This window comes from Pongo abelii, chromosome 7 (assembly GCF_028885655.2).
Source record: "Pongo abelii isolate AG06213 chromosome 7, NHGRI_mPonAbe1-v2.0_pri, whole genome shotgun sequence".
Taxonomy (NCBI): Eukaryota; Metazoa; Chordata; class Mammalia; order Primates; family Hominidae; genus Pongo; species Pongo abelii.
This window is the reverse complement of record NC_071992.2, coordinates 29,954,870-29,981,754: the sequence shown is the minus strand read 5'-3', so window position 1 is coordinate 29,981,754 and position 26,885 is coordinate 29,954,870. Positions and strand designations below refer to the sequence as shown.

At 39.0% G+C, this 26,885-nt stretch overlaps 1 protein-coding gene across 3 annotated transcripts in view; it reads right to left on the bottom strand.

The window, feature by feature from the left end:
- ELP3 (elongator acetyltransferase complex subunit 3) overlaps positions 1-26,885 on the bottom strand; it is a 99,882-nt gene that overhangs the window by 48,268 nt on the left and 24,729 nt on the right. For all 3 annotated transcript variants that reach the window (XM_002818944.6, XM_054561375.2, XM_054561376.2), the window contains 3 exons: positions 13,068-13,229; positions 10,326-10,452; positions 4,886-5,079 (listed from right to left, as the gene is read on the bottom strand). In XM_002818944.6, the coding sequence (XP_002818990.1) occupies positions 4,886-5,079; positions 10,326-10,452; positions 13,068-13,229 (483 nt within the window). The remainder of the gene's footprint in view (positions 1-4,885; positions 5,080-10,325; positions 10,453-13,067; positions 13,230-26,885) is intronic.

Sequence of the window (26,885 nt, the reverse complement as noted above, 5' to 3'; positions counted from 1 at the left end):
ATAAGAAAACAAAATGGAAAATACTATGAAGATATTAGTCTTTGTACTAAAAAATCTAGCAAATGATCATATTCACAGTTAACTACATTATCAATCCTAAAGCATAAAAACCTGACATCACAGCTAGACTCTGGATGACTCTCTTCACCAATGGCATTACTGTGTTAGGAACTGAGTCATCACTATCTTCAAACAATAAACTGTCCTCAAACTCATCGAGGATGTTACTAATTCCACATTTTCAAAGAGATTGCACCACTGCCTCTTGTTTTACAGTATTCCATTACATTTCAATCCACCCACCTATGTGTGAAGTAAGACTGTCGCTTCGAAATCTTAAGCCTACATCCACCTGTATCACTCCTCACTCACAAGCTCCATAAGTGATGTATTGATAGAGAAACATATGTGACAGTTGGGCCTCCTGAAATTAGAGCTTGTGGACTCTCCTATGGGCCAATTCTCCGTAGGAGAAGTGTAACGGGGTCATATCAGAAGAACTGAGAATACCCAGGTTTCTTTAACAGGCCTCATATGTTGCTTATTAATAATGTCATGCCTTTCTTATCATATGACCTTTTGGTTGTATCATGTAAGTGTTCTCCACTCTTCCTGCCATCACTCCTTTACATTTTTCCTATAGAGACTATTTCTGCTGCCCTTGTTTTCTTCAAGTCCTTATTTTCTCAGTTGTTGGTAGGCCAGGATAATGTCGCATAGTGGTATTTAGAAGTCTATAAAATTAAGCTTTTAATGGTATAGCAATGTTTCTGCTGCTTTTGACTCACTGGTTACAGCAGAAAGAAATTTAAGCTGAAAACGAAGGGAGAAAATGCAAATTCTTCATCTGATTGCCCGTGGGATCCATGCCTTGTTACTTTCGGTATTTCTGGATGTGAAATTGCTAACTATTTTGTGCTGTCTGTTGCCATGCTCTGCGGCTGAGAAGCTGCATCTTCACTGCTCTCTGGTTGCTTGAATCAGTTATACATGCAAATCATCTTTTTCTTTTGTCTCTGTGAATGCTATTTACTGCAGCTTTGTTGTCTACTGTATTAATTTAGATTCTGAAACAATCACAAAGTTACACAAGAAGTCCCAAGTGCAGTACAAATAATTATTTTCCTGAACTATTTGAAAGTTAATTTGCAAATAAGATGTCCCAACGCCCTGAGAATACTTGAAATATTTCCTACGAGGATATTCTCTTACATAACCACAAAAGAACCATCAAAATGAGGAAGTTAACATGGATACTTCACTAGTGTCTAATCCTAGACCCCATTTGAGTTTCACCAGTGTCCCAATAAAGTGCTTTACAGCCAAAGGACCCAGTTCAGAATCTTGTATTTAATTGTCATGTCTGTGTAGTCTCCTTCAAGTTGGAACTCTTTTCTTCATCCTGATACTTTTGAAGATTACGGGCCAGTTATGTTTTAGAATGTTCCTCAATTTTGTTTTGTCTAACGTTTCCTGACTATTGGATTCAGATTGTGAAGTTCTGGCTGAGTAACAGAGAAGTGATGCTATGTTCTCATACCCTCTATCAGGCAGCCTAGAATTGTGATTTGTCCTATTACTGATAATGTTCACTTTGATCAGCTGCCAGGTTTTCCCACTATTAAGTTATTCTCTTTCACTCTGCAATTGGTAAGTATGGTGGGGGAGATACTCTGAAACTATGTACAGTCGGTAGTCGGTTCTAGTCCTGTTAGCAGGCAGTAAGTAGTTAACATTCTACCAAGTGTCACCAACACACTTACATTGTATACTGAGCAATTGCTCTTAGGGAAAATACAAGGTTAGGTTCCTGTGAGGCCCTGGTCACAATATTTTTGTCGACTGTTTAATACATAACCTTGTTTTATGTGTGTTTCTGTTTAAACACACCTTATCTTATATATATTGTTGATTCATGAACACTGAACTCATGGCCAATGGCACATCACTCATGCCTGAACAAAGCTTACATAATATGTATTCTCTCCAGAAGGCACGTCAAAGCCTTCCTGCACTCAGGAGCAATAGCCAGCACTTCAGTACTATGCTTGGAGGCCATACTAAACGGCGAATCCTCAAAAAACTGCACAGAACTTTGAAAAACATGGCATGAAACAGACTGCAAGAAGGACATTGGCTCCCAGGGTGAGTGCTGAAACGAGAAGGCAGAGCACCACCTGTTTGACCTCAGCTGGTGACAACGCTGGGCAACTCAAATTTTTCACTGCTAAGCATGCCCAAGAATGACTGTGAAAATGCCAGTATTGGATTTGAGTCACAAACGAATTTTAGTGAGTAGGAAAATTTGCAAATAAGGAATCTGAGAATGATGAAGACTGCAAATATTATGTTCTGAATCACACTTACAATTTATTAATTATGAATATTGGTATAAACTGGTAGATTCCTATTTTATTCAGCTGGTTATAATCTGTTAATATCAATATTTATTTTGATGCTCAAATTGTCCCAGATTTGGCCAATGGGAGCCCTTTAAGCCAGCTTCCCTTTTCTTCTTTGAACATTTCCTTACTTTCTGGCACAAGAGGTTCCTTTTAGTAATGGAGAGCATTTAGAGACCAAGATCTAGAAACCAGCTGTGCTCACTGGAAACTAAGTACACTCATTGCTATAAAAGACACACACACACACACACACAATATGTACAGTTGTCCCTCAGTATCCAAAGGGGATTGGTTCTAGGACTCCCAAAGATACCAAAATCCATGGATGCTCAAGTCCCTCATATAAAATGGTGTAGTATTTGCATATAACCTATGCACATCCTCCTGTATACTTTAAATCACCTGTAGATCACTTTTTTTTGAGATGGAGTTTCGCTTTTGTTACCCAGGTTGGAGTGCAATGGCAGGATCTGTGCTCACTGCAACCTCTGCCTCCTGGGTTCAAGTGATTCTCCTGCCTCAGCCTCCTGAGTAGCTGGGATTACAGGCACCTGCCACCACGTCTGGCCATTTTTTGTATTTTTAGTAGAGACACGGTTTCACCATGTTGGCCAGGCTGGTCTCGAACTCCTGACCTCAGGTAATCCGCCCACTTCGGCCTCCCAAAATGCTGGGATTGCAGGCGTGAGCCACCACGCCTGGCCTCTAGATTACTTATTGATATCTAATACACTGTAAGTACTACAACTAGTTGTTATACTGTATTGTTTAGGGAGTAATGACAAGAAAAAAAATCTGTACATGTTCAGTACAGATGCAACAACCACCCACTGTTTTTTCTGAATATTTTCCATCTGCAGTTGGTTGAATTTGTAGAATGCAGAATCCGAGGATATGAAGGGCCGACTGTGTTGTTATTCGTTACATTTACACTTATTTCTACATCTACCTATATGTTGGAAACCATGAGTTCACACCACTATCTCCTGTTCCAAAACACCACCGTGCTCACACTAATTTTCTCCTTTTTCAACTTTTGTAATTGACTTCTAAGATAACAAAAAAAACCTAGCACCCATTATCCTTAATATATCTGCTGATTAGATTAACTCCCTGTAAGTAACTGGTCTTTTCTTGCTGTCTCCTCTTCTGCATATACCCCCAACCCACCCCTAGAGGACGTACAGCTCTGACATCCTGTACCAGATCTGCCCTTGGTGGGAATGAATGCCCTTTTCGCCACATTCTGACTTCATCAGCCTGCACCACGCCTCTGCCTCCTGCATGTGAATGAGTGACCTTCTCACCCTGCTCTGGACCACTGTGGCTCCCTGCCTCCTGCATGTGGACACCTACACTGCTCTGCACCACCTAATGTCTTTTGGACTGAATTGCTTCAGAAGGGTTGAACAACAAGGGGAAGGGCCACGCAAGCAATTTCAACAGTTGATTTTTCTATTAAAATCTCCTTAGTATTCTTAGGTGTATTTTTAAAAATAGAGACCATATAGGCAATTTAGATCCTGCAGTTTGGCCAATGATTTTAAAACTGTGAGAAATCAGTATGCAGCAGAAGTATCATGTAAATGTCCTTTGACCTTCAAGCAAGTCCGTTACTTTATATCCTTGATAATTTTCCTTAAGTAGTTAATTCGGCTTGTTTTCAGTGTTCATTGCTTCACATGATCAGTCACATAGTTTCTGTGCTCAGTGGAGTCCTGCTCTAGCAGCTGATTGTAATGCATTTGCAGTCTCCTTCTGGCCTTGCATTTGTAATATTGGAACCTGGGTAGTTTTTGGCAGGGTGGTGGAAATGTGTGTGTGGGAATTCGCCTTGTTAGGATTGTAGGCATAAAGGTAACTTTATGGCTTCTAAAATTTTTCTGTGATGTTATGTTACATTTCCAGTATATATGTATGTATGTAAGTACAAATAGGTAAATAAGGTTCCTGATTGTAAATGAGATCTTATTTTCTCTTTTCTAGGAAGAAAGCAGTTCAGATTATTTTATTTTCTTCAAGCCATCAGAAATATGTCACCTTTCCTCCATATTTACATTAATATCTGTAAAGAGTGATGGTTGCTACTCTTTTTCTTTCAGAGGCTCTAGAACAGAGATTGCACACATGGCCACACTTCTTATGCTCATACCCATTACTGCATCTAGATGGAAGCAGACCTGGAAGAGGAAACACTGAACTAGACCAGAAGCTGCGCGGAAGCAAGCACCATGCCTATTGACCGTCATGGCTCCGTCTCCAGGCTCATGAATGAATGGGTAGATAAATAAATATGATATTGGCAAAGTGGCTTAGACATGCTATGATTTCCATCCCTCTCTATTTACAGATAGCATTCCAGTTATCTTATTTCCATTAAAAAAAATCCAAAACCCTCAATATGAAATCAGACTATTTCCATGAGAAACGGTAAACAGACCAGTCACCAACTATTTTAGGAATAAAAGATAACACACTACCTCTGCACTCGGTACACTCGAGTCCATGGAGGCACGAGGGCTAGGATCCGAGCCACCAATTCGACCAGGTCACTAGGAGAGTAACTCTTATATCTTCCTGATTTCCAAAGCTCATAAAGCCCGGTCCCACGAATCACCAGGGTAGGATAGAGTTTCAGACCATCGGGACGAAAAGCAGGGTTCTCAAAAAACTCCTGTGAATAGAGAACAGAAAATGACTTCTCCATTAGTTATGCAGAGATCACCAAGGGTGAAATCTTAACCCTTGACAGCTTCTCTGGCACACCCAGTAGGCCCTGGGGCAGCCTTTGCTTCTGACCAGGTAGGGCGTACAGACAGAACAGAAACTCCTTGTTTCTGTAGCCTCACTGGGGCAAAGCAAGTGTGTGCTGGACTGCATTAGGCCCTCACCATTCCAGCTTGTTTCCTGCACAATCTCATCTCATGTCACCCCTCACCATCTGGCCTTTCCACTCCTGCAAAGGCAATTTCCTTTGCCTGGAAAATTCATCAATTTTTCTTTATCTAGCTAATCTTCAGGTCTCCGTTTGAATGCCACTTCAGAGAGGCCCCTCTGACCTTCAAATATTAGCTGTCCCACTTTAAAAAAAAAAAAAAATCCCATTGAACCCAATATTACCTCTTTCTTATCATCACATGACAATCTATTCAATGTCTGCCTTCACCTCTAGAGTATATCTTCCTTTAATAATGGAATATACTTAATTGCTTAAGCATTTCAAAAGTTGTAACAGAGATCATCTAGCTTACAAAATTTAAAATGTTTACTATAGGGCCCTTTAGAGGAAAAGTTTGCTGATCCCTGGATATGACTACTCTGACCCTAAGCCAACTGGCACCATTCCTATCCTGGGCTACACGTTGTCCATTTGTTATCTGGACACTGAGCAATACATCTAACTCAACTACTTTTGGCACAGTCATTTCTTATACTACATCACCCCAGCTGGCTGCTTTCTTTCTTTATTTTGGGATGTAGCAATGAGACACCAGGCATTCTCCTTTCCATGACTTTGCACTGATAATTTGCTCTAATCTTGTTTTGCATAATATATTTTGGAGAAATGAAAGTGGACTCACAGTCCCCTCTCACTCCCACCTTGGTAGGAGTATCTACTCAGCTGGCAGGGCTCTATCTTGTAAACTGGAAAAATCCTTTTTATCTTTGCCACATTATTCTTCCAAAGCTCTTCATTGCTTAACTTGTTTACAAAGAAATATAACGATAGACTTTCCCATCTCTCATTGACATCTGTCACATTCTGTATTCTTTATGTACTATTTAATTTATGTACTATTTATGTACATCTGTCATGCTGTATTCTTTATGTACTATTTAATTTCAGAGATCTTCTTCTGTAATTGTGTGATTTTCCTATAACATTTATATTTTAAAGAATCATCAGGTCTTTAATAAATATTCTGCAGCCATCACACAAAGAGCACGTATGGAAGCCATTGTTCACCCAGTCTGAATCCATATTTGAACATGGGATTTAGAAAAGTATCTCTGGTGCTTATATAATAAGTTTTGGAGACATATGGGCTGATACATTCCTTTGGAAAGAATGAAAATTGATTGGTTCTCAATTTTCGGTTATACTAGAGAATTTAAAAAAGTGTTTCTTTTCTTTCCCTCCAAAACCACACTAAAGTAACAGGGGCCAGGCGCAGTGGCTCACACCTGTAATCCCAGCACTTTGGGAGGCCAAGGTAGGCGGATCACCTGAGGTCAGGAGTTCAAGACCAGCCTGGCCAACATGGTGAAACCCCATCTCTACTAAAAATACAAAAATTAGCTGGACATGGTAGTGTACGCCTGTAATCCCAGCTATTGAGGAGGCTGAGGCACGAGAATCGCTTGAACCCAGGAGGTGGAGGTTGCAGTGAGCCAAGATCACGCCATTGCACTCCAGCCTGGGTGACAGAGCGAGACTCCATCTCAAGGAAAAAAAAAAAAAAGGAATAGGAAAGAATTTTTTAAAAAGTATAAACCCAGAAGAACAAAGAGAACAAGAAAGGAGGCAAGAATGAGACCCAAGATGGCAACAAATTCTTCAAAGACAGAAACTAGGAAGGCTTGTGAATGACTTTGCAAGTAAAGAAAATAGCAAAAGGAGACAGTAACGAAAGGCCTGCTCAATCACACTGCAGTCCCAGAAAGGCTCACGGATCAGAGGTACCAAGAACTGGGCAGGATGGAGGAGAGACGTGGAAATAAAAACAGGGGTACTGGATCAAGTGTGTACTGGAAAGCCTCTGCACTCTGAGATTCCAGGTACAAAGGAAGGTCTAGATGAAGACCAAGGCTGAAAACAGGGAAAAGCCGGCACGTAGACTGGTGGACTCTCCGCCCCACTCTCTGGATGTCAGCAACCAACTTCCTGAGATATACTCAGGCCACCCAGCCCAAAGCAGGAAGTTGGAGAGTTCATCTCTGGATGAATCAAATGGCTCTACGTAAGAGTTCACGATACTGACATTTAGGAATCCCCTAAAGAAAGGAGCGCTTATTGCTAAAAAGAACATTCTTCAGTGAAGCATGCCTGCAAGCTAGGCACACAGGCCTTGCCATCTGGTTTTTCAATCCCCTACTCTTAAAAGCATAAGAAATCGCTTTAGGCCAGGCGCAGTGGCTCACGCCTGTAATCCCAGCACTTTGGGAGGCCGAGGCGGGCGGATCACAAGGTCAGAAGTTCGAGACCAGCCTGGTCAACATGGTGAAACCCCGTCTCTACTAAAAATACAAAAAATTAGCCAGGTGTGGTGGCGGGCACCTGTAATCCCAGCTACTCAGGAGGCTGAGGCAGGAGAATTGCTTGAACCCGGGAGGCAGAGGTTGCAGTGAGCCAAGATCGTTCCATTGCACTCCAGCCCGAGTGACAGTGTGAGACTCTGTCTCAAGGGGGGTAAAAAAAAAAAAAAGGCATAAGAAACTGGCTGAAGATCATCATAAACTTGGGAGAAAGCCTAGAACATTAAAGGGCCAACCAAAACAAAAAGAAAACAAAAGGCATTTGGAGGAAACAGAGGCACTGCATACACAAAAATAAAATGTATAAAAAATATCTGTAATAAATTTCTTCAGAGAGATAAGAAAAGATAAATTACATCCACAATACAAGACCTTTTAAATTTTGCTTCTTTGAAGATTAATTACTTTGAGAACTTTTTGATAGGTTTATTGGCTATTTGACTATTCTCTTTTGTGAAATGCTTGTTCAAGTTTTTTGCCCATTTTCCTACTGAGCGGTTAGCCTCTTCTTATTAATTTCTAAAACTTATTTATTTTAAAACAATTTAATTTGTAGATAATTCTTCTCTAGAAAGAACTCATATTTTTCATTTTAGCTCTCTTCTGTTACTCTTTACTAGGACGCAGTTAGAAAAGAAATATGATCCACTCATATTCCCTGTGAGTTTCCCTGCAAAGATTACAAACAAGCAAATAAATCTGTTTATAAGAAGGGTTGTCCTTGCAATATTATTACTGAACTATTCCTTATGTTGAAGACACCAAGGAAAATACCTAGTGAGACTCAGCTATTTGCTATGGCTTCCTACAGTATGAAACATACTATATTTTTCAGGAGCACTTAAACTTTATGAGTTCTGGCTATCCTACTGGTCCCCCTAGGAGCTGTGCTAAAGAAAAGTGTGTTTCACACTTGGACACAGGGTGGGGAACATCATACCCCGGGGCCTGTCATGGGGTGGGGGGCAGGCGGAGGGATAGCATTAGGAGAAATACCTAATGTAAATGACAAGTTGGTGGGTACAGCCAACCAACATGGCACATGTATACCTATGTAACAAACCTGCACGTTGTGCACATGTACCCTAGAACTTAAAGTATAATAATAATAATAATAATAATAAAAAGTGTGTTTCAGGTGCCTTTTTGGCCTGGTGTCTGAGCACCTGGCTATTAGTTACTGAGGGGAGGATACTAGACTCACAGTCTATTACACAGCCATTGTGGGGGAATTACGAAGAGGGATATCTGTGAATTAATGTTATCTCATAAACAGGTCCTCAGGTGCAGTTCACCAGCTTAAAAAATAATAAAAGTAAACTTCTTGAGAGAAAAGAATTATTAACTTCACAAATAAGACATGGTAAACGGCATTTTTCTAAACAGAGCAAATTAAAAGTACTTTTATAGATGAAATAACTTAATAAATATTGTCATCATCTTAAAACACACTTGCCCTATCGGAGAATCTGAAGAAAAACAAAAGTCCTGACCAATCTCATTTCCCACAACAAAGTTAACATGGATCAAGAAACTGTGAGAGTTAAAATAACAACAATAAAACAACCCAGAGTTAAAATTCAAAGAACAGAAAGGCAGTTCTAAGTTTAGAAGCATTTGAAGAAAACAAAAAAAAAAAAAGAAAAAAAAGATCGACTTAATGGAAGCACAAGTAAAAGGTCAACAACAGGTTAAGGAAAATATTTAAAACAAATATAAAAACCAATGAGTCCCTAATCTCCTTACCTAAAAATTTCATATAAACTAATACTAAAAATATTCTTATCCCAATAGAGTAATGAGTCAGAGGATAAAAACACACAATCCCAAAAAGATGAAAGAAATGTAATTAGTAAATACAAACTTGAAAAATGTATTATTACAATTTAAAAATGCAAGTTAAAAGGGCACTTTTATTGATCAAACTAGCAAACAGTAAAATATATGTACATATGTGCATATGCATGTATAAGCATATATAGAAAATAAACAGGAAAGAATTATTTGGGAAGAAAAACTCTGCTGAAATGAGTATAAATTGTTATAACTCTCTGCAAAGCAACTTATTAATACAGTGAGATTCTTAAAATGTTTCTACCTTTACCTGATAATTCTACTCCATGGAATTTATCATAAACAGATAAACCTAAATACTAAAAAAAATTATACACATAAAGTCATTTACCTGCAGTGTTTTTAAAATAATATTAAAAAACCAGTATATCTTAAATTCTGAAAAACCTGCAAGGGGTTAAGCAAGGTATGACATATTAAATTAAAAAGGCATTTAAATATGTTAACATGTTAACAGAGACCAGGCTACAACATGGATAAATGCTTGTTATAATGTTAAGTGAAAAAGCTATTACAATAATTTCCTATGTCATATATATTTGTATGTCTGTGTTATATTTGCATAAACAACCTCACCCCCCAAAAAACCTAAGCACAGAAAAATCTTGGAAAGAATTCATTAAAATGTTAAGAGTTTTGTCTGATGGGGCTGTGGGTGATGTCTCTTACCCTACTGTGTTTCTAATATTCTATAATAAGGATGCATTTCTTTAACAATGGAAAACATCAACAGTAAACAAGCAACAAGAGCAGATGGGATAAGAAACATGCAGAGGCATTCTGAATGTGCCTGGCTGAAGTCACACTTACTGTGAACTGTTCAATGTCTCTTTCTAGTCCCACATTTGGCAGGTCAGGCATCATATGGGCCACCACTTTGAAACCGGAATCTTTGGCCAGGTGAAATGACTCACAGACTGCCTTCACAGTGTGGCCTCTAAGGAAAGAAAATCACTACCTGTGAAAATCACTACCTATTTGTGTAACATCTGTTACACAAATAAACGGGTGACAAAGTTAACACAAGGAACAAGGGGAAAACAATCTCTGAGACAGGTAACAGAAGTTCCATAACCAAAATCATATGGCTGGGGGAAAAGACATCTCAGAAAGTCATTTTTTACATCCCCACCTCTCAGGAGGCCTGGAAGTAATTAACTTTATTTCTGAGATATTTCTCAGAAATTCCCTTACACATCTACTTAAAGTCTTGAAAGTAAAGCATTGGAGTAGCAAAAGTTAATGTGTATTAAAATTATTTGGTTTAGCATCACCAGTCAAAATAAGCTTATGAACGTAAATACCTATATTAAAAATTAAAATGAGCTCAGAACCATGCAGAAGCAGCAAGCTGCTATGTTCTTTCCTTTAAAGATCTTGTGAAATTATTTGTAGACAGGAAGGAAGAGTGAAATCTATAATACAAAATAGATTTCACTGGTGGGTTTGGAGGATCCTTAAATAACAGTGGAAAGAGAGAATGACTTAGTGAGAAGGCAGAGTCATTTGGGGTCACGTGGATAAATCATCTTAACTTGGCATTCTAGAGCCACATCCAGCAGGAAACAAGTCCTAATAATGGTTTTGGGCAACTAAACTGAAGCCTTGTGGTGATCCTTCTGCCACCAAGGTGTTCCCATTCACGGCAGAAGGATCCTAGAAACCACAGACTCCATCTCACTCTCTCAGAATGCTCCCAACCATTTCCATGGCTTCAATTTCTAATGTCTTTTTGCTGATGACTTCCCAATTCCTAGGACAAGGCCAGGCCTCTCTCCTGAATTCCAAACCCAAATAACCAATACTTTAAAGCAGCACTATTTAAAATGACAGCCACTAGGCACATGTGGTTATTAAAATTTATATTTAGAAGAATTAAAATGGAAAACTCAGTAGCAGGCACAGAACATTTTGATCACTGCTGAATTGTCTATTGCCTAGCCCTGCTCTAAAGCAAACCTTCACTTGGCTATTCTACAGGTATCTGAAACTTAGTGTAGCCAAATGAAACCCTATGTTCTCTCCAAGTCTCCTTGACTTCCCATTCTCTCTTATCCTCACTTCCAATCAGTCACCAATCACCACCATTCACTTCTTTCCACGACATCAGTATTTCCTGCTTAATTTCTGTAACAGCCTCATACCCGATCTCCCTTTCAACCTGCTCTTCTCTGACCTGCCCCTTATACTGTAAGCGATCTTTCTAAGCTGCAGATATGCTCCATCACATTGTAGCTTTATGCCTGCTGGTGGCTTGCTCCATTAGATTAATGTCCAGCCTCCCTGGGCTGACTCCTCAGGCCCCTAATAATCAGCCTCTCTGCCTGCTTTTCAGCCTCACCTCTTATCACTCTCCTATTTCACATTCTAATCAATCTAAACCACTCCAAATTCCTCAAATGTGCTATGCACTCCCATCTCCAGGAGTTCCTATTTTCTTTCTGCCTCAATCTTCCTCTTCTGCACCTGACCAACTCACACTCTTCCGTGAAGTCCCAACTCAGATGTCGTATTCTTCAGAAAGCTTCCCCTTCCCCTCTATCTGCACAGCTGTCTCTCTAGCACAGCCCTTGAAGGCTACAGCACTTCATAGTTTCCCTGGTTGAAGCCTCTTCCCACATAAGAGCATCCTATTCAGTTACTCTTTCTTAATTAAACATGATATCCATGAGATTCTTCCCCATGCTAAAAAATATTCAACAGATCTCTACTCCTTAAGGGAAAATTCCATCCTCCTCTGCCTGGCATTCCTCTTGGTTGTTTCTAAGATGCTGATCAGTGCTTGTCTCCCTAGTTCCCCTTTGCTTCCTTCTCCTGGCACAACACCAATCACATCTACCCAAATCCTACAGAATAAAGGGGGCTTTAACATCCAACTCAACACATCCTTCCTCCAAAGCCCACCGTTAAAATTCTCGGTCAATCATCTCAGCTGCCTAATAAACTCTCAATTGTCTTCCCTACTCCACTAATTTAGCAATTAACTGTGAAGTTCCTTATACAGTTAACCTTTCACGGGTATTTTCTTTTCTACTAAAAGATATACTTCTAGAGGGAACATAATAAAGCTCTAACAACTCTTACTTCCTTCTTTCCTTGCACTCCCAAATTTCTCAAAGTCTACAACCATGGCATCACCAAACTTTTTGCTAGTTGGTATCTGCTCCACAAAAATGAATCTCTTAAACATTACCCTGATGTCCATTTTATTCAAACTCTTTTCTTTGTTCTTGGCCTTCTCTCCTGCTTTAAACTACTAACCCGAGTCCTCGCCCCTGCTTTCTATATGGACAAGGCTGCTTAGGACAAGAAGAGGGAGAGAGATGAGCGTGTTTACAGGCTATTGGAAAAGACCCACCAGAGAAAGACTGAAAATGAGGGAAAGAGGGGATGGAATTAAGAGCACAGACAGAAGAAAGAACTTTGAAAAGGAGGAATACCCATACTTCTTTCCCTAAGAGTGGTCAGAAGGAAGAAAGGCTGGGTATGAATGTAGAGAAAATTGGTGAAGTTGGAGGAAGACTTGTGCAAGATCACCTGCCACCATCTTACCTGTTGGTGTCTCTAGCCACATCTTCATAAACACTCTGCACCCCAATCTCCAGCCTTGTGCAGCCATAGGTCAACATGTCACTTAAATGCCGCTTCATGCAGTAATCTGGTCTGGTTTCAATAGTAATTCCAATACACTTTGTGAGGCTTCTCTCAGAATACCTGTAGAGCAAATCTAAAATAATTAACCTGTTGCAGGTTTTAAGGTACTCCGTCTCAAAAAACTGCCTTCTCTCTGTCCTTCTAGTATGAGATAGTGGTAAAGAGTGTAGGCTCTGGAGCCAGGCTGCCTGAGTTCAAATCCTGGCTCTGCTACTTCCTAACTATGCACATGAGGATGCTATTAACCTCTGTGCTTCGGTTCCTTTAACTGCAAAATGAGGATAATATACTATCTACACCTCATAGGACTGATGTGACTGAGCTAGCATAGTAATGTTATTATCATCATTATCATTATTATTCTCCTGCAGTAAGCTGCAACCATAATCTCCTTGAAAGCAGTGATTTCAACTGTGAAAACCTATTTTTCAATTCCTAGCAACCATTTTTCACATAAGTGAAAACCATCTGCATTATTTATTTCCCACTCTATATTTTTGAGTCATTTTAAATGAAAGAAAAAAAAGGAGAGAGGGCATATGTAATGATTATAGGAATATTTTAGATGAAATGTCTTCTATATACACAAAAGCCTTTTCACCTAGTCTATTAATCTTAGCAATGATTTACGAAATTACCAATCATTTTTGTCTTTTACTAAAATCACGTATCAGAGTAGCGAGCACCACTTTAGATTCATGCTGTCTGAGTTAGTGGCCTTAATGCTGGCCAAAGAGGCAGAGAAGTAAGTCTCTTGCTAGCAGGGCTAGTGAAGTGAGGGGACAGGAGCTCACATTTACAGAGGCTGTTGTGGGCCAAGCTCTGTGCCACACACTCTAGTACTGAATCCTCCCACCAGCTCTATGAAGCGTGTCCTATTACCTCCATTTCACAAGTGATGAAACTGAAGCTGAAAGGGAGTAAACAGCATGTTCAAGGGCACAGAGCTAATAAAATCGGAGTCAGGATCTGAAGTTGGGTCCACCTGACTTCAAAGTCCTTGCTCTGTATTCCAGTTACCACACTGCTTAGACAACTCAGCGTGGACCCACCCCAGACTTCTCTGCTTTTCAACATCTCTCAATTTTTTTTTTTTTTTTTTTTGATTCAGAGTTTCACTGTGTTGCCCAGGCTGTAGTACAGTGGCGCGATCTTGGCTCACTGCAACCTCCACCTCCTGGGTTCAAGCATTTCTCGTGCTTCAGCCTCCCGAGTAGCTAGGATTACAGGTGCGTGCCACCACACCCAGCTAATTTTTTTGTATTTTTAGAAGAGACGGGGTTTCACTATGTTGGCCAGGCTGGTCTCAAACTCCTGATCTCAAATGATCCATCTGCCTCGGCCCCCCAAAGTGCTGGGATTACAGGCATGAGCCACTGTGCCCGGCCAACATCTCTCAATTCTTAGAACCCAATCCTTCTTCTTAGTGCACCCTTCTACAATGTTCTCAATTTTGGGGGGAGGATGAGAGAAGCCTTTAAAAAAAATTTCCCATTTATTTTCTTTCTTTCTCAAGAAGTTCATTGCTTATTGAAAAGTAAAAATCATAAAATTTCTGTAATTTTTGTAGCTAATTCCGTGAGGTTCACTCTTTCATTCTTAATTGTCAATAAAAACGGACTTATTTATTGCCAACAATAATTAAGAAAGCTAAGAATCACCAATCTAGAGAACAAATTCTCAAGTCTTTCATTCTGGACATTTGAACTCTTTTGCATTGTTTATTTCTGTATTCCACGAGGTTTTAGGTAGGATTACCAGAGGCAACAGGACTAAAGGTAAACAAATAGTTCAAAGTCACTAAAAGATGAACTATGAGACAGAAAAAGGGCTCAGATCTTATCAAATCTTGCCTAAGACAGGATTCAAACTAATTTGGCTTCTCTGAAACAATCGAATCATCAGGTCCTGTGCCTCTTAAACAGGTGGGTACTAAGGCACGCAGTAACAGGATGCCACAGGAGAGACGTAACACACCTTCCTCCAGCATCAATTATTCGGTTTGAGGGAAAACATTTTTCAAATAAAAATAAATATTCATATATTATGGAGAAGGCACACCATACAAAGGTTGAAAAAAAAAAACCCAAAAAACCCCAGAAAGCAAAAAGCTCTAAATGACTACGTTTTTAAAAGTAAATGAGAATATCCTAGAATGAGGCATTCCAATTGGTATTTTTAAAAAACCTGCAGTATTTCTTAAAAGTGATACCATTAAGTTAGCAAGCGTGGTGGCATAATAGTAGCTTACATCACTGGGAAAAACTAGAGGGGAGGCAATTGCACAAATGGGAATTTGTGTAGAGGAAAGAAAAAATTTATTAGCTAGTCTTCCTATTGCACAGAGTGTCAAAGGCCCCACCAAGGACATATAGAGGACGCTGCTGCACAAGGTGTCTTTATAAGTCATCAGAATATAGTACAGGCCACAGAAGGAAACCTTATTCTCAAATAATAATTTAACTCCATTTCAAAAATGTCTTTCCTCAGGCGGGAAATGTCATTACCTTTTGCACCAACACAAATGGAGGAAGAAAAAAACAACCCAAGTTTTGAAAAGTCAATATTTTATATTTATAAAAAGGCTTTCACTATATTTCCTCTTTCCAGAATTGTATTTTCATCTGAAATTTGTATCAAATTTGAATGACAAAACAATGAATTTTTCCCATAGGCTTACTGTATTCTCATGAAAATTTTTTGATAATACTATATCTAATCCTACATCTCACTAAATCTGATTCTTCATTTAACAGAGATGTAAACATATCAATAACTGTTCTTTAATATGCAAATATGCACATACAGGCTTTCAACCAATCTGTGTTGACATTTTATGGCCTGGTATTAATATGATCCCCCCGTATCATTTAGGTAGCTATCCAACAGTATGTGCCACTTAGCCATCCAAAAGCATGGCTCTCCTTCAGTACCTAGTTCAACTCCCATACCTCTTGGGGGCTACAAGTTCTTCGGCATGCAACAACTCTGTCAACTTCTCGAGAGACAAAGCCAAGACTCAAAAGGGATCCTCTGATTCCAATTCCACTGCTCTTTTTGTGGTATTACAGGTTCATTTTAAGCCTGTACAGCCCAACACTGTGGGGTTATGTTGAATCCTACGCTTTTCTGTATGCCATAGGAGTGGCACCAGCTATAAAAGATGCTATGTTCTCTGTGAAGCATAGCTTAAGCCAAAACCTTATGTTGACAGAATATTTAAAAATTGTGGAGCAGGGGTGAAGAGAAATGGTACAATAACCCAGGAATTTAAAGGCAAACAAAAACCAAAGGCTACGAGCCTTCAAAACAGAGCTCCAACACATTTCTCCCCTAATGACATCTTCCCAGAACCCCTCCACCCCCAGTGAGATCTCAGTGCTCCCATTCCCAAGCACCCTGCCCACACTACAAGTAGTCTGCCTTGTTATTTGTGGATATGTCTGTCTCTCCATCTGGACAGGAAGCTCCTGAAAGCCAGCAGGCTCAAACACGTCTAGAGGCTAAAAGGCTTCAACACTAAAAATTCTCCCTCGATTAAAAAAAAATTACAAATTTGAAGAAGGAATAAATGAATTAGGCATAACTGGGAACACAGGAGGTCTCTCTTCACTCCAACAGCAGCCTCCAGCTACATCTACTGCTTATCTTTCCTCTTGCAAAAAGTTAATTTTAGAAGGTGCCTAGCAGTAGGCCAGGTAATCTTCAGAAAGTAAAAATATAATAGTTCCTGTCCCAGACATGCTTAACAATCTAGCTGGGGGGATACAGAAAAAAGAAAGAAAGAAAGAAAGAAAGAAATGACCACGGAACAAAAAGCTAGAAGTGGCAGAAATATAAATAGATTTAGATTATTTCTTGGGAAGCATGTTTCTATTTCTGGAAAGAAGAAAGCGACCTTTTGACAGAAGCACTATCTATTATTACTGTCTCCTTGCACTAAGGGCCCCACCAGGGGGACACTGATGGAAGGAAGAGAGCACACTGATTTTAAAGTCTCTTCAGTACCTTCTGGAAACTGTCTTTTGTTTCACTCCAAGAAGCTGTGGTATCAAAGAGGTGGGTACGTCTCATTACAAATAATTCGTGGCAGCTCCTCTTTCAAAACATCTGTCCTTACTGCAACTGGATGTGCCTGAGTCTAGTCTTGCTTAAACTCTCACAAGCACTCAAGGCTCAAGTTCCTGAATGGCTTACAGAATATTCCCTGTGTGGACATCCTCCAACCTCATACTCAACCTATTCAAAACAAATTGCATGGTAAAAAATGGTACAGAGATGAAATACTCATTTTCGTTAGTCACAACATACAATCTCTTCTCCATCTACGGTCCCAAAACAAGTCAGTGGCGTTTACCCATTTCTTTGAACAGCCAGATTTGTTTGAATTGTTGATAACACCTCGAGTTATTGGTGTAACTCCTTGGCAGCAGCACCATGAACAAATTCCTCTTCTTAACTATCACCCTATCTTGAAAATACCTCAATAAAATTTGAAGTTCTGCCCAATGCTCTGTTAGTGATGCTCTAGACTTAACTGAGTTGGACGTTTGGTGTGCTTGAAGATTTAAAAATAACTATTACCCCCAATCTTTTTTTGAGATGGTAGTCAAGTCTGCTTCCTCGATATTGGTGGTTATGTCACGAGGTTCTATAAATTAACCACTGCCCAACACAAAATGAAGTAACAACAGAATTTTGATTTAAAAATGAGTACTACCTATGAAAAACCAACCTGGTGGCACTGCAGCTTACAGACTAATCAAAGACCCTTGTGCCCTATCACATTAGCTGGCAGGGCTTAAGATATATAAAAACAGCTTATAACATTTTGTTTGAGGTTTGATTTTTTTCATGGCTGACAAAAACTATCATTTTGTAGTCCCCTCGTGTAGCTAAAGAACCAGCAGCAACACATTATTAATAGAAAAGAAAAAAAGAGCCCTCTCCCGTCTCCCTTCTTTCTTCGGTCTCCCTCTCCTTCTTTCTTCGATCTCCCTCTGTTACCGAAGCTGGACTGTACTGCGGTGATCTCAGCTCGCTGCAACCTCCCTGCCTCGGCCTGCCGAGTGCCTGGGATTGCAGACGCGCGCCGCCACGCCTGACTGGTTTTTGTACTTTTGGTGGAGACAGGGTTTCGCCGTGTTGACCCGGCTGGTCTCCAGCTCCTGGCCTCGAGTGATCCGCCCGCCTCGGCCTCCCGAGGTGCTGGGATTGCAGACGGAGTCTCGCTCACTCAAGGCTCAATGTTGCCCAGGCTGGAGTGCAGTGGCGTGATCTCGGCTCGCTACAACCTCCACCTCCCAGCCGCCTGCCTTGACCTCCCAAAGTGCTAAGATTACAGCCTCTGCCCAGCCACCACCCCGTCTAGGAAGTGAGGAGCGTCTCTGCCCGGCCGCCCCCTCTGGGAAGTGAGGAGCGCCTCTGCCCGGCCGCCCCGTCTGGGAAGTGAGGAGCGCCTCTGCCCGGCCGCCCCGTCTGGGAAGTGAGGAGCGCCTCTGCCCGGCCGCCCCGTCTGGGAGGTGAAATTCTTCTGCCTTGGGATGCTGTTGATCTATGGCCTTGCCCCCAGCCCCGCGCTCTCTGAAACATGTGCTGTGTCAACTCAGGGTTAAATGGATTAAGGGCGGTGCAAGATGTGCTTTGTTAAACAGATGCTTGAAGGCAGCATGCTCCTTAAGAGTCATCACCACTCCCTAATCTCAAGTACCCAGGGACACAAACACTGCGGAAGGCCGCAGGGACCTCTGCCTAGGAAAACCAGAGACCTTTGTTCATGTGTTTATCTGCTGACCTTCTCTCCACTATTATCCTATGACCCTGCCATATCCCCCTCTCTGAGAAACACCCAAGAATGATCAATAAATACTTAAAAAAAAAAAAGAGTATAAATTGTAAGTCGAGGAATTCAGATTCACTGAACAGAATAATTATGGGATCATGCGTTTGAGAAATTTTCTTCTCTGGAAGCCAAAAAAAAAGAAGGTGGCTAGGTGCAGCAGTGGCTCATGCCTGTAGACCAAGGCTGCAGTGAGCTATGATGCCACCACTGCACTCCAGCCTGAGTGACAGAACAAGACCCTGTGTTGGGGGCGGGGAAGAGGCAATTTCTCATATATTAGAGTTAAACAACAGAGGGAAGAAAGGATGGGAGATTTCAGAAAGTTTGATTAACTCACATAGGATGGCAAGCCTCTTTTCTTCCTGTGAAAAGAAAGAAATTTACAGTTGTCCCCTAAAAATCAACTCTCCCAAAGAACAAATAAGAAAAGTAAATAAAATTGTTGAGTCAGATATGTAAAAAAAAAAAAAAAAAAAGAATCACAGACATTGCATTTTTTAATATTATATCCACATTGAAATTTAAGGGTTATATACATAAAAACATTATAGAAAATGATTGTCAGAAAGTGGTTGCTAAATGAAGAATAACTTGTGAACATATCTTTTAGATAAAATTCTCATTCCATTAGAAAGCTTCAAATCATAGATGACAGAAAGATGTAATTTTAGAGATAATATAGTCCTATACCTCCTCATTTTTATAGATGAGGAAACTAAATCACACACACAACATAAGTGGATTAAGCCAGGTAATAATGCAAAATAATAATATAAATAAGTCTGGAGACTATGTCTCCTGATTTTTAAGGGACAGTTCTTTCCACCGCATTCACTTAGCATTTACTAAGTACCAGAATTCTATGCTTAAGTCATTGTACTAGATATAAGGAGTCCTCTCCCTTTCTTTTAAGAAGATATTCCCTATTAAAGGATATAGAAAAAATAAACTATAAAGAATTAGACCATAATAGTATTCATTACAACTATTATTCTTGGCTACTGAAAACCAAAGTGAGGAGATGATTAAACTGGTAGATATAAATCAAACCATCAGCTTAAACTGATGTATCAATAATTACATCAAATGTTAACAGACTAAACACTCCAATTAAAAGGCAGACATGAGCAAAATGGATTAAAAAAAAAGACCCAATTACTGTAGACTTCTGTCTAAAGAAATGCATTTTCAAGATAAACTTATGGGTGGAAAGCAAATGGATGGAAAAGGATGATACACAGGGCAAACAGTAAGCACATGAGGCTGTGATGGCTAAATTAACACCAAGTAAACTGCAAGACCAGGGATGCAGAAGGACATCTCATGATGATAAAGAGGTAATTTCATAATGGTGAAAAGTTCATACATCAGGAAAACACAGCAATCATAGATGTGTATGTATCTAATAACAGATTTTCAAAATACATTAAGTAAAAATCAATATAAATGAAGAGAGATGTGGAGAGTTCCTCAATCATACTTGGAGATTTCAATCTCTTAGCAATTGATAGAACTACAAAAGAATAAAAAACAAAATTTACCTGAACACTACTACTAACCATCTTGGTTTAACTGATATTTATAGAACATGACACCCAGCAACTGAGAATATACATTCTTTACAAACACACATGGCATGCTCACCAAGAGAGACTACATATGCTGGGCCATAAAACAAGTCTCAATAATTTTAAAACATCAAAATTATACAGAGTAGGTTCTCTGGCCAAAATGAAAATAAATTAGAAATTAATAAGATAGCAAGAAAAACCTCATTGTATGGAAATTTGGAAATTAAACACCCCATTCCTATACATTCCATGGATCAAATATATAGATATATATAGATATATATTAAGGGTATTAAGAAATATTTTGAATTGAATAATAATTAAAATACAACATATCAAAATGTGTGGGATTCAGCCAAAGCAGTGCTTTTAGGAAAAGGTCTAAAATGATGGCCAAGATTTTTTTTTTTTTTTTTTGAGAAGGAGTCTCACTCTGTTACCCAGCCTGGAGGGCAGTGGCTCACTGCAACCTCTGCCTCCCAGGTTCAAGTGATTCTCCTGCCTCAGCTTACCCAGTAGCTGGGATTACAGGTGCATGCCACCACACACGACTAATTTTTGTATTTTTAGTAGAGATGGGGTTTTGCCATGTTGGCCAGGCTGGTCTCGAACTCCTGACCTCAGGTGATCTGCCCACCTCACCTCCCAAAGTGCTGGGATTACAGGCGTGAGCCACTGCGCCTGGCCAAGCTTTTATACCTTATTAAATCACTAGAAAAAGAAGAGCAATTAAACGGAAAGAAAGTAGAATAAAAATAAAAGCGGAAGTCTACAGAGTAGAGGAAATAAACAAAACCAAAAGCTACTTCTTTGAAAAGAACAACAAAATTGACAAACCCCTAACTAGGGTAAACAAGAAAAAAAGAGAAAACACAGATAATGAGTATCAGGGTTGAAACAGGGGTGATCACTAAGATTCCACAGACATTAAAAGCCTACTAAGGCAACGTAATACCAAAATGTTGACAAAATAATGAAACAGACAAATTCCTTGAAAAACATAACTTATTAAAATGGACACAGATGAAACAGAAAATATGAATAGCTCCATATCTATTAAATGAACTGAATTATTATCTAAAACCCTCCCATGAAGAAAATTCCAGCCCTAGATAGTTTCGCTGGTGAGTTCTAGCAAACATTTATGGAAGAAATCACATTCATGTTACATGAACACTTTCAGAAAATAGGGGAGGGAACAACACATCCTTACTTGTTTTGTGAAGCCTGCGTTACACTAATACCAAAAACTAATACCTGACAACAAAATTATAAAAAAGAAAATTACAGACCACCACCCCGTATGAACATAGACACAAAAATCCTCTACAAAGTATTAGCAAGTTGAATCCAACAATATGTAAAGATGATGATATAACAGGATTTATCCTAGGAATGTGAGGTTTAATGTTAAAAAAAAAAACAACGATCCATATTATTACAATAAAGGAGGAAAATCATATGACCATTTAAATAGATGCAGAGAAAGCATTAGACAAATGAGTTAATGATAAACCCTCTCAATAAACGTATTCAATCTAATACAGGTAACTATAAAAAACCCACAGGCAACATTGCATTTAATACTGAAATAAAAATGTTTTCCCTGTATAACTGGGAACAAGACAGAGAGGCCCACTCTTACCACTTCTGTTTAACACTGTACCAAAGGTCCTAGGCAGTGCAGTAAGGCAAGAGAAAGAAAAGCATACAAATCCAAAAGGGAAAAGTAAAATGCACTGCATTTGCAGATGACGTGATTGTTTAGGAAGTAAATATTAATGTTTTCACAAAAATAGCTTTTAGAATTAAGTAGTGAATTTAGTAAGGTATTATGACATAACATTAATATATAAAAATCAACTGTATATATATATATATATATATATATGCAGCAAAAATTTGAAAAAATGAAATTTATGGCTAGGTGTGGTAGCTCACGTGTGTAATCCCAGCTCCCAGCACTTTGGGAGGCCGAGGTGGGCAGATCACCTGAGGCCAGGAGTTTGAGACCAGCCTGGCCAACATGGTGAAACCCCATCTCTACTAAAAATACAAAAATTAGCCATGCATGGTGGCGGATGCCTGTAATCCCAGCTACTCGGGAGGCTGAGGCAGGAGAATGTCTTGTGCCCAGAAGGTAGAGGTTGCAGTGAGCTGAGATTGCGTCACTGCATTCCAGCCTGGGCGACAGAGCGAGACTCTGATTCAAAAAAAAAAAAAAAATAATAATAATAAAATTTAAAAATGAAATTTACATTTCATTTACTGTAGCACCAAAACACATACAAATATTTTGAAAAAATTTGTTTACAAAAGGCTTACACAATCTCAACAATGAAGATTGCTAAGAGAATTTAAAAACCTAAGTATACAAGGAGAGAGAGACTATGTTCATGAATTGGAAGAAGCAATAAATTGTCAATTCTTTCCATTTGTTCTATAGTTTTAACACAATTCTAAATCCAGCATTGGCCAGTTGATTCTAAATTTTACACAGAAATGCAAAGGATCTAGAATTTCTAAAGCAATTTTGAAAAACAATTACAAAGTTAGAAGACTCACATTACTTGACTTCAAGATATACTAAAAAGCCACAGTAATCAAAACAGTGTAGCACTGGCATAAGGATTGAAAAACAGATTGATGAAACAGAAAATAGCCCAGCCCACATTTACTGAGTCCTTCTATTTTTAACAAAGGTGTGATATAATCCGAATGGGGAAGGAAAATCTTTAAAGAAGTGATGTTAAAGCAACTAGATGTCTATACGGGGAAAAAGGAACCTTGATCCCCACCTCATACTACACACAAGAATTAATTCAAGATGGAACACAAACCTGTACGTGAAAGCTCAAACTGTAATTAGAAGAAAACACAGGAGAATATCTTTGTGCCTTGGGAACGTGCAATGGTTTATTAGAGACAATACAGAAAAGCGATAACCATGAAAGAAAACAACTGCTAAATTCTACTTTACCAAAATTAAAAAGTTTGGCTAAAATATATCATTAATATAACAAATAGCCAAGCTACAGACTGGGTTTTCAAATTTGCAAAATATAGAGCTGACAAAGGACTGGCAGCTAGGATATACAACCACCCAGTCAAAAATGGGCAAAAGATTTTAATAGATACTTCACAAAAGAAATATACTCAAATAGCATAAGCACATACTAAAAAAGTGTTCAACATCATTAGTCATCAGTAAAAAGCAAACTAAAACCACGAGATACCATTATACACCCACTAGAATGGCTAAAATTAAAAAGACTGACAATGCCATATGTTGGTGAAGATGTGGTACAACCAAATGTTCACACATTATTGGTGGGAGTACAAATAGTAGAGCCATTTTGGGAAAATGACTGGCAGTTTCTTGTAAAACTAAACTTATATAGCAATTCTATGTCTATTTATTCCTCCAAGAGAAATAAATACATATAGCCACAAAAAGATTTATACAAGAATGTACACTGAAGTTTTATTCATAATGGCCACAAACAAAACAGCTCAGGCGTCTATCAATAGAAGGATGGTAAACAAACTGTGATCTCTGCATACAATGGAATACTACCCAGCACTAAATAGGTAACAATTAATGAATCACCCAACAACATGGATAAATCTCAAAATACTATGCTCAGTGAGAGAGGCCTACAAGAGTATGTTATATGGTTCCACTTATATGAAGTTCTAGAAGAGACAAAACTAATCTGTGATGGGGAAAAAAATCAGAAGAATGGCTGCCTCTGGGAGGCGCAGGGGAGGATTTACTGGCAAGTGGGATGTGCGAACTTTCTGGGATGATGGTGACATTCTGTATCTTAATAGGACTTTGTAGCACAGGTATATGCATTTGTCAAAAATAATCAAATGGTATACTTAATATATGTTTCATATATATATCATATATCATATATATTGTATATATCACATATATCATACATATCATATATATCAATCATATATATATCATATATATCTCATATATATATAAAACACCACAAGTTGTTTTGTACTGTATGTAAATTTACTACGAAAGAAAAACACTGCAGACAGTGAACACTAGTCAGTGATATGCATGATGAAGTATCCGGGGAGGAGTGTACTGAAGCATACAACTTACTATCAAATGCATCAAAAAAGAGAGCGTAAGCACACGCGAGAGACACTGATGAATGGATAGTGGAACTGATAGATATGTGATAAAGCAAGTATTGTAGAATCTAGGTGATGGGTATATGGATGCTCACTAAAAACTGTTTAATTTTTGTTTGTTTTAAATAAAATGCTGAAAGAAAAACAATATCATTTCTCTCAAAGTGACTAAGATTGTATCCTACGTTCTCCGGCCAATGTTAAGGATCCTGGTCACCATGTATGGAAATCTGGGTGACCAAAAGAGAAAGTAAAAAGGTCAATAGAAAAAGTGAGAGATAGGGAGTGTCAGTGTCAAAGCCCAGAAATGCAGAAGGTCCTGAGGCCTGCCAGAAACAAGGCCCAGGGCAGCAGGGCCACAGTCAGGCACTCTCGGGTCTCTGTAGTTCCTTTTGCTTCCGTTGCAGCTCTGCAAGTCTACGAAATTGTCTTCTGGGTCTGGTACCCAGCATTACCTAGCACTTCAGCTTTTCTAAGACAGGTAAGAACATAGTTGGAGGATTTAAACTCATTAATGGGGCGGTGGGGGGAAGAGGAAGGAACGGAAATGAATTTAAAATTCCACAGGGAGAAAGTATGACTCACTCACTTTTTAATGGGTAACTACCCTTTTAAATTGCATCTTGTGAAAACAGCCAAGGAGCATTAAAGATTGAATGTAAAACTGCTTCTGGGCAAAGCTGATTAAAAAGGAATAAAACTATTTTAAAGGTTGTTGGAGTTATTTGGCAACATTTGCATTCTAGTGAATGGGTGACTCAGATCCCACTACCGGTCTTTTTCATCTCCAGAGCCTGATTGTTACACGATGACAGTCACCAGTAATTGTTGCTCTCTGGAGACTACTGAAGAATCTCAGTCCAGCTGATAGTACTGAGTGATTAGCACTTTGCTTGATTTAATGAGCCTTCACAAAAGCCATACCTGTTTTGTCCTTGAACTCTCTGTTCACTCAACTTTCCAATTTTTCCATCTGCAAGAAAATATAACACACTGCTTGCTACTAGCTTGCCATAAATAATAACCAGGCTCTGCTTGCTGGGGCTTTTCTTTACCTTAACTCCTATTCTTTTAAGAAGCAAAACTTTAATCAGGTTCAACATATGAAAACATAGCAGGGACACCTGAGCCAACACAGCAGTAAAACTTGACCCTAACGTGAACAGACTGTTAACCTTAAATGCTGCTTGCTGACTCATAGGTCACAATATATCATTTTTAACCTAATTTAAAATTAATCTTTAAAAAGTCCTGCTAAGCTAACGAAAGTCAGTTTACATCTATGTAGTCAGCAAGCAAAAACAAAAGTAAAATAAACACGAAGTTCATCCCCTTACATCAAAGAGCGGTGGGCTACGCTGTGCAAACCAACCAGTTTTCACGCATACACTCTGTGCAGGATGAGAGAGAAGGGCAAGATTAAATCCAAACATTTCCGAGGGCCACATTGTGTCAAAACCACAACTTCTCTGGGCTGCTTTTTATTTCACAATTATGCCAACACTTGAAAATACTTTCTGTCTCTAGTTCTATAGCACAAACTAGACTATTATTTCCCCAAATACAAAGTTTCCCTCAAAACAAATACAAACTCTATTACGAGGGGTTTCTAGTAAAACTTTACCTTAACAAAGCAACAACACACCACAAATCAGGTCTTTTTTTTTTCCATTTCTCATAAAAATATAGAGACTAAGAGAAAAGAGCAAAACATTTAAAGTGTGTGTTGGCAGAATTCAGTGTAATTTATGGATGGTTTTATGGCTCCCAGATTGTACTTTTATTACTTCTCAAGAGGCATTCATGAAATGTGTTGCAATGAAGACCCAAATCATATATAAATTTTTATCTGAAAATAAAGTGTTTGTTGCCCTCTTGAGGTAAATTGAAGAACAGAAACAAAACAACACTGGCACTGCCTAGAATATTACTGAAAGAGGCTTTCTCTTCCACAGGGCTTTTTCTACAAACACATCATGATCTGCACTGAACTCGCTGGATTAGACAACCCTATTTTCAACCCAATGATGGACAACTTACATTCAAGCACCATTAGCACTAGAACATTTCTCCAAAAATAAAATGTTACACCAAGAATAAAGCAAAATTTTTACTTTCAATTGATGAAAATGTCAAACTAGA